Genomic DNA, 13,771 nt, shown 5'->3' with positions numbered 1-13,771 from the left:
CTCCACAGTACATGTGACACCCTTTGCCAGACTCCATCTCAGAATCCCCATCACAGTGGAATCAGACGTCCGATCCACTAACCAAACGCATCGTAGTCACACCTGCTCTTCGGCAGTCGCTACTTTGGAGGATGACCTCTTCGAATCTATCCAGAGGTTTGCTGTTGCACTCTCCCCCCCATCAGAAAGTTCTCACAACCGATTCGTCGAACTATGCATGGGGGGCCCACCTGGATGGCCTCCGCACCCAAGGATTCTGGACCAGTGCGGACAGACTACATCAAATCAATCTACTGGAGCTCAGAGCCATCTTCAATGCTCTCCAAGCTTTCCAACACCTACTTCACAACATGGTGATCCTCATTCGCACAGACAATCAGGCCGCCATGTATTATATCAACAAGCAAGGAGGCACGGGCTCGGCCCTCCTTTGCCAGGAAGCTCTACGAATCTGGGACTGGGCGGTTCGCCACAACGCCTTCCTCAGAGCTGTCTACATTCAGGGGAAGAACAACGTCTTAGCAGACAACCTAAGTCGTCTCCTACAACCTCACGAATGGACTCTCCATTCCAGCCCCCTTCACCAAATCTTCACACAGTGGGGGACGCCTCAGATAGACCTCTTTGCGGCTCCCCACAACTCCAAACTGCCTCAGTTTTGCTCCAGGATCTACACTCCTCATCGCCTCGAGGCAGATGCTTTTCTACTGGACTGGGGGAAACGATTTCTATATGCGTTCCCACCATTCCCGCTGATCCAGAAGACTCTGGTCAAGCTGAAACTCGAACAGGCCACCATGATTCTAATAGCTCCTCGGTGGCCCAGACAACCTTGGTTCTCCCTTCTACTTCAACTCAGCAGCAGGGAACCTGTACCACTTCCAGTGTTTCCTTCACTACTTACTCAACATCAAGGATCACTGCTTCATCCCAACCTGCAGTCTCTCCACCTGACAGCTTGGTTCCTCTCAACGTAACCCCTCACCAATTCTCACAAGAAGTGAGGGAGATCTTGGAGGCTTCCAGGAAGCCCGCCACTCGACAATGCTACTCCCAGAAATGGACTAGATTCTCCTCATGGTGTGTTTCTAAATCAAAGGAACCTCAGCGAGCTTCCTTATCCTCCGTGCTGGACTATCTCCTACACCTATCTCAATCCGGGCTCAAGTCTACATCCATACGAGTCCACCTGAGCGCTATTGCAGCTTTCCATCAGCCTCTACAAGGGAAACCCCTCTCGGCCCATCCGGTGGTCGCCAGATTTATGAAAGGGCTCTTTCATGTTAACCCTCCTCTCAAACCACCCCCAGTAGTTTGGGATCTCAATGTAGTCCTTTCCCACCTCATGAAGCCCCCGTTTGAACCACTCAACAGGGCTCCTCTTAAGTATCTCACCTGGAAAGTGCTTTTTCTGGTAGCCCTTACGTCTGCTCGCAGAGTCAGCGAACTCCAGGCATTGATGGCGGACCCACCTTTCACAGTATTTCATCACGACAAGGTGGTCCTCCGCACTCACCCGAAATTCCTGCCTAAAGTGGTCTCCGAATTTCATCTCAGCCAATCCATCGTACTTCCAGTATTCTTTCCTAAGCCCCATTCTCACCACGGAGAATCGGCCCTTCACACTCTAGACTGTAAACGTGCTTTGGCTTTCTACCTGGATCGTACCAAGCCACACAGAACCACCCCCCAACTTTTTGTCTCCTTCGATCCTAATAAGTTGGGGAGACCCGTATCAAAGCGCACCATCTCTAATTGGATGGCGGCTTGTATCTCTTTCTGCTATGCCCAGGCTGGATTATCACTCCCTTGCAAGGTCACAGCCCATAAGGTCAGAGCAATGGCAACCTCAGTAGCATTCCTCAGATCAACACCAATTGAGGAGATTTGTAAGGCTGCCACTTGGTCCTCGGTTCACACCTTCACCTCGCATTATTGTCTGGATACTTTCTCCAGACGGGATGGACAGTTTGGCCAAACAGTGTTGAAAAATTTATTCTCTTAAGTCGCCAACTCCCCCTCCATCCCACTGAGGTTAGCTTGGAGGTCACCCACTAGTGAGAATACCTGCCTGCTTGTCCTGGGATAAAGCAATGTTACTTACCGTAACAGTTGTTATCCAGGGACAGCAGGCAGCTATTCTCACGTCCCACCCACCTCCCCTGGGTTGGCTTCTCAGGCTAGCTACCTGAACTGAGGAGACACGCCCGGCTCTCCGGGCGGGAAGGCACCGGCGCATGCGCGGTGCGGGCATCTCGAAACTTCTAAGTTTCTACAAGCAACACGTGCTTGTGAGACGTCCGTATCGGGCTCTGTCTGATGACATCACCCACTAGTGAGAATAGCTGCCTGCTGTCCCTGGATAACAACTGTTACGGTAAGTAACATTGCTTTTTAGCCTTTACATTAACAGGTGCTAGAATATATGTCTGTGTGTCTTTATTTCTGTCTCTCTCTCCCTCCTGCTGGCTGTCTGTCTCTCTCCCTGGCCCCCTTTGTCTGTCTGTCTTTCTGTGTCTCTCCCTGCCCATGTGTCTTTCTTCTTTTCTTTCTATCTATTTGTCTCTCTCCCTGCCTCCTATGCAGCAGCATTTCTCTCCCACCACTTCCCTGTGCAGCAGCCACAGCAGCATTCCCTCCCCCTCCATTTCCCTCCCTTCACACCACTTCCCTGTGCAGCAGCAGCGTTTCCTCTACCCCCCTTTCCCTTCCCATAGTCTGGCCGGCTCCCTTAGTCCCTTACCGCCCCCCCTTCCCTTCCCGCGGTCCCGCAAACCTTCCAATTCCAGCAGCGTCTGCAGCACTCTACACACACTGCTTCTGGGCCTTCTACTGCTCAGCAAATCAGGGCAGTAGAAGGCCCCGAAGCAGCATGTGTAGAGTGCTGCAGGTGCTGCTTGAATTGGAAGGTTTTAGGACCCGCAGCCCTTGCCGGACCCGAAGTGAGCTCTGGGGGTTTTTCAGTTTTAAATTTTTTATTCATTTTCATATATCAACAAGTGTAACATAGAAATTTAAAAAGATCTCATAAAACATACACTTGAATTCCTTTCATGTATCACTGTAAATACAATATATTATTCTGTATTTATAAACAATAATACCTAAAATATATGTATTGCCTACTATGTATAATTGTTGTTAAAATTTAAACCCCGCTTTTCCCTCCCCTCCCAATACACATAACAATTATAATAAAATATTGACAAATATTTTATGAGATAAATTAAATAAGATGAAACCCACCCCCCTCCCTTCTCTCTTGGCTCTGGGGGGTTTTGAGTTTTTTACGCGTGCCCAGCTGGAGCAGGAGGAGAAGCCTGGGAGCCAGGAATTAAAGTCTGTTGGAGGAGGGAGGAGAGCAGCTCCTCTCCCTTCCAGCTCCGGTCCGGCCCCCGCTGACGTCGCCCTGGCCAGTTCACACTCCGAAGCCGCGGAAAATGCAGTGCTGTACGGCCTCTTCTTTCTGCTGCCGTGAGCTTGGGTTCTGGGGAAGGATGGCGGCGGCAAGCTTACAGGAAGCGAGGAAGTACTATATACTGCAACTTACAGCCTTCTCATAAGATCTTCAGATGTGCTTCTTATAGATTTTGTGCTTCTTGGCTTTATCCTTCAGACGGCAAGAGCCGCCGTGGCCGACAGGCTCCACGCCGCCATGCGCATGTGCACTCCTACCTGCGGGTCCCTACAGCCCACGGAAAACGGGAGCACACAGGTGGGAGTGCGCATGCGCGCTTAGGGCTTTATTATATTAGATGTTATGCTAAGTGGCTCTTCTTTTTTGGGACTTTATCTTGGCATTGGAGCAGTTGCATGATTTAAAGCTGAGGAGAGCTTTCTGCATGAATCTGCTTTTGTTCTCTAGCTTACCTTGCTCTCCTTCCTTATTGTCTATCTGATGAACCCAAATGAATGGATTGTCCCTCTGCCAGCAGACAGAAATGGAGTGAAATCAACTCTTAAACTTTTTTTTCTCCTCCTATAAGAGGCAGGAGCTGCCTTCTACTCTTCAGTATGTGTGTCTCCAGCAGATGATACAAACGTGTTCTAGTGGAGTAGAATTTCCAGTCCCTAGGGCAGTACTTTTGGGCCATCATCCCTGGTGGAACAAGATCCTAATTGGGCTCCCAGGGTAGCAGTCTTCAGGCTGATTCTCCTAGTTTAGCAAGTTTCCTGAGTAGCAGTCTGAGGGATGATTCCCCTGTTCAGTTTTTGCAAGTCTGAACAAGTGTTTGGCCATGGCCTTGGCTTTAGCTTGCTTTTAGGAGTTATAGAGGTTGATACGCCCAACCAAGGAAATAGGAAGTAAAGTCCATGCCTCCAGTCTACACCGTGTGATATCGAGGAGGCGGGGGATGTTACTAACATAAAGATCAGCAATCTGACAGGGAAGCATAATCCCCAAATAAAAAAAGGAATCCTGCACCCACTTGAGAGGAAAGGTCAGGCCTCACTCTTGACAAAACTCCACCAAGGGAGCCATGGCTTCAGATTTATCGAGATTCAATTTAAAGCCAAGAAATCTCCATACTTCCGGATAAGTATGAGCAGGAATGGCAAAGATGTCAGGCTCCAATAGATGAACTAACAAATCATTTGCAAAAGCAGCCATTTTAAATTTGTGATCCCCCAGCCCAACCCCCAAAACATCCGGATTGCCAATGACATCTCTTAAAAGAGGGTCAAGCGTCGAGACAAAAAGCAAGGGGGAAAGAGGGCACCCCTGCCAAGTACCCCAGCAGATAGGGAATGAATCAGAAAGACAGTCATTTATCCATAGATGAGCACAAGGAGTGTTGTAGAGAGTTTGGATGCCCTGTACAAAAGCACCCTGGAATCCATATGCTTGAAACACCACATAAAGAAAGCTCCAGCGGACACAATCGAAGGCCTTCTCCATGTCAAAACTAACGACTAGAGAAGGCTTCTGAGCCACAGCCTCCATGGTCACTATGATGTGCTGAATATTGCAAACAATATATCTGCTCTTTACAGAGCCAACTTGTGAATCAAGTCAGGTAGCACCCCTAAAAGGCCAAAGGGTGGCGGATGAAGAGCAAAAGCTGTCTTTGTTTGCAGATGACATGTTAGGTATTGTTGAGGCATCTGAAAAGACTCTAATTACCCTTAAAGATATTATGAATGAATATGGCCAATCATCAGGGTTTAAAGCTAATTTAAATATGATGGAGGTGATGAATATTTCAGCATCTACAGAGAGGATTAAGGAATTACAAAGATCAGTACCCCTGAGATGGGTAAATGGTTCTACTCGCTATCTGGGAATAAAATTGGGAGCAGATTGGACACTCCTGTTCCAACAAAATTATATACCATTGGTAAAGGATATTCAGAAAGATTTAGATAGGTGGAATAAGTTGTTCATCTCCTGGTTAGGACGTATGGAAGTCGTAAAGATGATGATACTCCCTAGGTTTCTTTACTTATTTCAAGTATTACCGGGAATACAAAATCTCTGCATATGCAGATGATATTTTGCTTCATTTGAGAAATCCAGAAACAACCCTTCCATGCTTACTTGAACTGATTGAGAAATTTGGAAAATTTTCAGGGTATAAGATAAATTGGAGTAAATCTGAAGTACTTACACTAAACATGTATTGTACAAAGGGCTTGTTTAGAAACATAGAAGATGACGGCAGATAAGGGCCATAGCCCATCAGGTCTGCCCACTCTACTGATTCTACTGACATTTTCTTTTGTATGGAAGGAAGATGGATTAAAATATTTGGGAATTTGGATAAAAACACACAATGAAAGAGAATGAAAAATTTTTATTGCATAAGGTATCAGAAGTGTGCGAGCAATGGAATCCATTACATCTGTCTTGGTGGGGGAGAGTTCAAACTATTAAAATGATGATATTGCCTGTGGTTTGTTATCAGATGGGAATGTTACCAGTTTGGTTTTTTTTAAGGGGTCCTTTTATAAAAAGTTAAACAGTATTCTTATAAAATTTGTTTGGTTGGGCAAAACTCCTAGAATTGCCTTAGTATCTTTACAAAAATCAATTGCGGAGGGTGGGGTAAATTTTCCCAATTTCTATAGGTATCAAGCCTATATTTTGCGACGGGGTATGTATTGGGTCCTCCCAGAGCTCATTGATAATACCCCAGATTGGCTGTGGTTGGAATGTTGACTCATGTTCCCTTTACGATTATCAAAATCAAGGAATATATAGTTGTACCACTTATCTAGGAGAGTACATCAAACATATAGCGATTATGTGTATGATGATACGGTTATTTTTTTATATATATACACAGGAAAAGGCCTCAGAAATGGAGCCTACGCACAGTCGTATGGTCATAGACTGAGTTGATCTGCGTAGTTTTAATGCTGCTTGCTCCAGTCATAGGCCAAAAACCCATTTTCTAATAACTTATTTTGTCATAAATAGTACAGACTTCTTTTCACTCTTGACAGCTTCAGTTCAAAGATTCACCATTTCTTCAAATATTAGTCTTTATTATAAAACTTTTTTTAACCTTATTTAACTTATTTGTGCACTACTCAATTAAACTGAAAACGGTGACTAATGCATCACTTATCTTTATCCTAGATAAGTGGTACAACTATATATACCTTGATTTTGATCTCATATACCACTTGGGTTAGTTTATTTAGGTTAAGTACCCTTTACGATTATGTCATGCACTTAGTATTAAAATGCCTAGATTATATAAAGAAAACAGAATATTTATGGATACATGGAAAACTCTCCGATATGTTAGCAATTTAACGCTTATTCCAATCTATAAACTCCAAGATTCAAATTGGCGGATTTAAGGTCATCTGGAAGCATTGGATGATTGCAGGTATACAAATTTTGGGCGATGTTATTTCAAATGATAAGCAGCTTGACTTTTCACAGTTGCAACATAAATATGGTCTTAATAAATCACAAAGCTTTAGATGGTTGCAACTGAAGCAGGCTATTCAGGAGGGGTTCCCTGAATGGAAAATCTCAATAATCAGTATAGTCTGGAATTCTTATGCTTTCAGGTGGACTTCTTGGGTCACCAGGCAGCACAGTGGTATAAATTGATAAACGGATTTATAAATAAAAAATCTAAAAATGGACTTAAAGACATCTGGAGCATTGAGATAAAGCATCAAATTACTGCGTCTCAATGGCTACAAATTTGGTCTTGGAGAATGAGATCTACAGTGTCTGCATCTATGAGACAAACTTGTTTTTTTTCTTTTACATAGAGCATTTTGGACCCCAGTTAGATTACAAAAGGTAGATAGCTCTAAGTCTAATAGTTGCTGGCATTGTAATCTGGAAGCAGGGACTTTAGATCATTTAATATTCTATTGTCCCTGTATCATGGCATTTTGGAAATCAATTTGGACTTAAGTTAATTGTTTATTAGAAAACCATGTAGCATTATCATGATACAATAATGTTCGGAATGTCAATGAGAACAAAAAGTCAAATTTCATCAAGTAATAATAAACTTTTATTGATCATGACATATTACCAGTAATTGGAAAAATTACAGCAGACTTAGCTATACCTTCTGGTGGAATTTGTTGTGCCACATTTACAAAATGGAAAGAACAATTGCCATACAAAGAGGGAATTATAACAATTTTAAAAAGATTTGGGGGCCATTGACAAATTATTGCAATGATTAGACACCATTATCCACTGAAAGTACTCTTATACATAGGGGGAGGGTATAAAGTTATATTAAAGGTTTGATCAATAGCTAAGAATATAATATTTATATGATATTTTTGAATAAAATATTTGTGGGAAGGGTGGGCGGGTAAGGTATAAATTTATGTTTTTAAGATGATGATAGAAGAAATACAAGTAATGTTTATAAGGTTTAAATGATGTAATATTGTGTTCTTGATGCAAGATGGAAAAATGAATAAAGAATTTTGAAAAAAAAAAAAGTATTACCGATAGAAATTCCAAAACAGTTTTTTCAAAAATGGAATAATATGGTATTGAGATTCATATGGGGAAGAAAACAGCCAAGGATCGGAAAGCAGGCAATGTTTAAATCTAAGGCGGAAGGAGAACTAGGTTTACCTTTGGAAAATTATTATAAAGCAGCACAGTTGAGAGCAATAGTTGAATGGCATTCATCTCCTTCTAAGCTTTGGGTAAAAATAGAACAAGCAATGTTAGATGGGAAAGAAGGTATAAGAAAACTGAAATATTTACCATGGCTGGGAGAAATAGATTAAATAATCCTTTCAGTAAATGTTCTCTGAAAATCTGGAAAAGTGTTAGAAAAATTTTTTAGGTAGAGAAAAGAGTATTTTTTCTCCTCTATTATATACACAAGATTTTTCACCAGGTAGGGAGGGGGGAATCTTTAAGAAATGGGAGGCAAAAGGGTTAGTATGTTTTGGCCAACCAGTTGAAGAAGGTGAGGTTAAAGCCTTTATAGATATTCAAGATCAATTTCAATTAGAAACAAGAGATTTTTTTTCCCTACCTACAGATAAAAAATTATATATTAACACATAAGATGAAGAGCAATGGAAATTTAAAGAAATCTGAATTTGAAAAAAGGTTAGGAGAACCAGTAGCAAAAGGGTGTGTTTTCGTGGTTATGTAACATTATAAATGAAGATAGTTACCAAAACATCATATATGAAAGCACGGGGAAAAGAATGGTCCATAGATGAATGGGGGGTAATTGTATCACATCTTTTTCAGACAGCTAGAGCTGCCACTTTGGTGGAAAATGCTATTAAACTTCTACATTACCCCAGTTTTAATTAGTAAATATACTAAGCAGAGTGATGTTACTTGTTGGAAAGGATGTGGTAAAAGAGGTACATTCTATCATATGTGGTGGGAATGTCAAAGGATCCAGAAGTTTTGGGAGCAAGTTTTTGAGTATGTAAGCAGATTAATTCAGACTCCACTTAAGCGGAATCCTGAAAAGGCATTGTTGGGAGTAAGAATAGAAGGTTTAACACTTTCTTAATCTAAACTTTTGGACTTGGCATTTTTAGCTGCTAGATTAACATTAGCTCAGCATTGGCGTATGTTAAATGTACCTACTTTGAGAGATGTGAGGGAACGTTTAGGAATAGTGTGTGAAAAATATAGACTTTCAGCCCTTTTAACTAATCAATGGGTAAAATTTAATAACATATGGGAAACTTATATTGAACTGGAAAAAAAGTTTTATGAAGAATTACCCTATCCATATGGTTTTGGAACCAGGTCTGCTGGGGGGGGGCGCGAGATAAGGAATGGGATTGTTTAATTGCAGTATTGATAAAATGTTATTTTTTTTATTAGTTTACTAAGATTACAAATTATATTCAATGCTAATTGTGCCTTGCATTGAGATTATTGTATTAAAATTACTAAATAAAGAATTTTTAAAAAAGTCAGGCAGCACCCTCGACAATCTATTGGCCAAGACCTTCGCCAAGAGTTTGGTTTCAAAATTAAGGAGAGAGATAGGTCGATAAGATCCTGCTAACAACGGATCCTTCCCTGGTTTCAAGAGCACCACAATACGAGCCTCCTGGAGATTACTAGGCAAGGTCTGCTGCTCTATATAGTGGTTAAACATGTGAACCAATGGCACAGTAATTTCCGTACAAAGAATTTTATATAATTCCGCATGATATCCATCAGGTCCTGGTGCCTTCAATAGCACACTTTGGGCAATCGCACTGTCAGTCTCCTCTTCCATAATAGGGGAATTATGCCGAGCAGTAACTAAGGGAGAGACCTGCGGAAGCGTCATCTGCAGATATAAAGAACTCTCCAGGCCCAGCTCCCCCTGAGCTTCATAGAGGCGGTGATGGTAAGCTTGAAAAATATCCATGATGCTGGTGGTGTCCATATGTTCCCGACCTTGATCATCCCACAGCTGCAGAATAGGTTTACGACCTTCAGCAAGCGCCACCAGACGGGCTAACATCTTGCCACCCTTATCACCATGTCAATAGAATTTATATTTATAATAAAGGAGCGATTTGCGTGCCCGCTGATATAAGTGTATTAAGTGCCGTTTGGCTCTGAAGCAATTGTTCTTTAGCCAGAGCAAGGCAAGGCACCAAACTGTCGCCGAAGTTTTCACAAAAGGGACTCTAAGCGGAGAATTTCCAACTAGTACTTTTAAAGATGATGGTTTGTCAGTGTTACTTAGCCAGAATTTGCTTTCTCTGATACTAGTGGGCTGCTGAATTGACTTCTGGAAGTGTCACTTGTACAAAACAGCTAAGTAATACCCATGCGGTTTGGTAGTTTTTCTAGCAAAAGAGCCAAATGCAATGTGAGCCTTGACAGAAGATTCCTCTTCAGAAGAACCCTCCTGCTTGATGGGGAAAATAGAAAAGCTAGCTAATAATTTCAGCAACAAGACTTCTAGGCACTTCTTGCTTTGACTAAAGGGTTCAGCCTCCAATGATTGCATGAATGGCCACCTAGTACAATTTTATTTGGGATGGATGGATTCGGATCACAATAGGTTTGGGGGAGAAAGAGTTACGGGCTTTGGGAGGCAGTTTTCTACAAAGTAGGAATGTTTCTTTATTTTGTAAGATTTATAGATTTTGCATGCAGAGAAGGCACATGCATTTGCAATAGATGCAAATCTGCAGCTTAGTATTCATATAGATGTTTGCTAAATGCTACAAAATAGTTATCAGCTGCTGCCAAGTTTCAAAAAGCTTATTCACTCCTGATACTTCAGTTTCTTTAAAGTTGGGCATTTGTAAATCTTGTGATTTAGACTAAGTGAAACAGAACAGAAATTTTGACTGACCATCAGTTATTTTAATAAACACTGTATAGAACACATTTTGTCAGCTGTTAACAATGTGTTTAATTGCACGTGTTAATGATCAGGGTTGATACTTTGTTAGTAGTATGGTCAAAGATATTCAGGATAAAATTGTTCATAATTGAGCTTTTGTGATGACCTTGCCCAACTGAGCTCAAGATTCAACAAGAAAAGCTTTAGGTCTCAAATTGACCTACACAATACCTCAGTACAAACTGAGCTGATGGGAACTTTCTTTCAATTACTATGTTTTATCTTGTCTATAGATATGCAGGACATGGGGCAGGTGTCCAGTTTCTGGATGGACAGTCTCTCATGAGACTTGATGGCAATGCTGTTTCCCTGCTCTTTGGATGTAGTACAGCTGCCCTGGTTGTTCGGGGAAACCTGGAAGGAGTGGGTATCATCCTCAAGTACATCATGGCTGGCTGGTGAGTAAAGACCTTCAGCCCTTCTAAAGGCAACTTCTTGCTTTAGAAGCAACTATTGTCATTGGATCAACAGTGGGACAGACCTATTCCTGCCCTCCCCTACCCCACCACCACCACCACCGGAATAGAGCTTTTGAATGTAGAATTCTTGCTTCAATGTTATGTAAAGTTCTGGTAGCAGTATTGGTTCTGAAGACAACTAATCTTGTAGAATCTCTGCTTGAATTAATTTTTGAAGGAGGATCTTAAATCTTACTCTTGTATATCGTTTCCATGTTCTGATTGTTCATTTTTGGTTTTGATTTTTCCTTTAGTCCTCTGGTGCTGGGAAATCTCTGGGATGTGACTGATCGTGATATCGACCGATACACAGTAGCACTGCTTCAAAGTTGGATAAAGGCTGGATCAGGAGCCCCAATCCTCAAATATGTTGCTCAGTCCCGCCAGGCTACTAAACTCAAACACTTAATCGGTGCTGCTCCAGTTGTCTATGGATTACCAGTCTCACTGTGCTAAAACTTAGTGTAAAACTGCACCATCCAAGGAGGGGCTATTTAACACAGACTGTCCTATTACAATGTTATGGAAATACTTCTTTAGCGATAAGTGTATTAATGAAATATTGTATTAAGACAGTAGTCTCATGTTTGGATGCAAAACTCTCAGATATGAAGCTCTGTAACTATGAAGGCTAACCCATTAATCTAACCAATGAAACCATTTTTTAGTTCACTGCAAACTCCTGGTTTTTTAAAAATATTCCTGCTCTTGATAAGTGATCTGCTAGCATTTTCTCAGGTACTAGTGAATGGAACTACTCCTTCCTCTATGGTAGGTCAGAATAATGTTGTAATTGATGACAAGTGTTTGTTCTTTTGTGGCACCCTGATCTTACAGCCATTATTTATTAAATGTTAAATATATTTGGGGAGATCCTCTGAATCTACCCCACCTAAAGTAATTTCATTTTTTGTAACATTAAACTTGATAAAGTGTCTAACTTCTAGACCAGCACTAGCTAGGATAATTATTTTTAATATGTATATTTGCATTCAAACATTTTAAGTTAAATGTTTCTTTTCTGTTTTATCCATAACCATAAATGAGCATTTTATAGTTTGACCTGTGTAATAAAGCTGAAAATATTAGCCCGTTGTATAGTTTTCATTTGGAGGACAATAGATAATTGATCAGACCCTACTCAGTTTTTAAATTAAGGAACATAAGTTTGAGGTTAAAGTGGTATGAACAAAATAGTGTGTAGAAATGTTCCCTTCATAGTCGGTCAACTGAGAGTGCATTTAGACAATTTGATTATACATGTCACAACAGTTCAACATTCAATATATCCTGCTTTTTTCAATGTTTTTTACATTTTATTTAGAAGAATTACAAACAAATGTAACAAGTAATTAACGCTGGTACAGAAAATTGGTATTAAGTTAGATTGTAAGCTCTTCCGAGCAGGGACTGTCTAAGTGTCAAAATATATAGTTCTGTGTACACCTTTCAGCGCTATATAAGTGATGAGTAGTAGTAGTAGTAATATAAAAGCTTTGAAATTTCTAGTACCAGTTAGTCCACTGTAAGGGAACCCAATACAAAATAGCAGGAAAAAGATGGCAAACAAGCATGAGGAGTAACTAAATCATTTCTCAAGTAACCCTCAATCCACATCTGAGGAGGCACCAATAATTCTTTTAGCACTTAGAAAGAAAGTACCTACAAATCTAAAATGTGGCCCTGCGAAGGGTTTGAGTTTGAGACCACTGGTTTAGAGCATCTGATCTTGACTTTTCTGTTCAAGATAGATTGGCAAATTTACCATGCTTGGGAGAAGAATTGTTTAGGGACAAGGTTGAAGAGACAACACAGCGACTTACCTACCATCAATAAAGTATGCCCACCCTTGTCTGCTTCCAAGCAGTCTAAGTCAGCCAGGCCTTATCAGAAATGGATGTACTCTTCTAATAAGAGAAGCTTTCACTGCCTTCTTCATCTGCTTCAAAGCTGCCTCCTCAAAAGATACTCATTGCTATCATAAACCTCAGACTCCTGCTCCTCAGAAGCCTACGCTGCCCTTTTGACTACCTGCTAGAGGGCTTAGCCAATCTCCTCACGTCCTCTCAGCATCATCAACCTATCGGAGGATATCTGCTTTTTTACCATCAGCATTGACTTTAATTGCAACAGACTCTTGGGTCTTGAGAATCATCAGGGAGGGTTACTCTGCATTTTGTTCAAATCCCTCCGAGAGTACACGTTCACTTCTCAGCAGATCTCTCTTCTTCAGGTAGTCAAAGCTCTTCTGCAGTTAAATGCCTTAGAATCTGTTGCCTTGGATCAAATGAACCAAGGGTTCTGCTCAACGTACTTCTTGATTCCAAAGAAGGGAAATCTGCGTCCCATCTTAGACCTTCAGATGCTCAACAAATATCTTCACAAAGAAAAGTTTCAGATGCTATCTCTCGGAACTCTTTCCTCTATTAAGCAAGGATGACTGGCTATGCTCTCTAGGCCTCAAAGAAGGGTACACTCACA

The 13,771-nt window shown here is 41.3% G+C and overlaps 1 protein-coding gene across 3 annotated transcripts in view; it reads left to right on the top strand.

The window, feature by feature from the left end:
- ESPL1 (extra spindle pole bodies like 1, separase) overlaps positions 1 to 12,378 on the top strand; it is a 370,011-nt gene extending 357,633 nt beyond the window's left edge. For all 3 annotated transcript variants that reach the window (XM_033938043.1, XM_033938045.1, XM_033938044.1), the window contains exons 30-31: positions 11,066 to 11,230; positions 11,545 to 12,378. In XM_033938043.1, coding sequence (XP_033793934.1) covers positions 11,066 to 11,230; positions 11,545 to 11,746 — 367 coding nt within the window. In that variant the 3' untranslated portion in view covers positions 11,747 to 12,378. The remainder of the gene's footprint in view (positions 1 to 11,065; positions 11,231 to 11,544) is intronic.
- Positions 12,379 to 13,771: the final 1,393 nt, after the last annotated feature.

Source organism: Geotrypetes seraphini, chromosome 3 (genome assembly GCF_902459505.1).
Source record: "Geotrypetes seraphini chromosome 3, aGeoSer1.1, whole genome shotgun sequence".
In the NCBI taxonomy this organism is placed as follows: Eukaryota; Metazoa; Chordata; class Amphibia; order Gymnophiona; family Dermophiidae; genus Geotrypetes; species Geotrypetes seraphini.
This window is presented reverse-complemented; position numbering and strand designations above follow the sequence as displayed.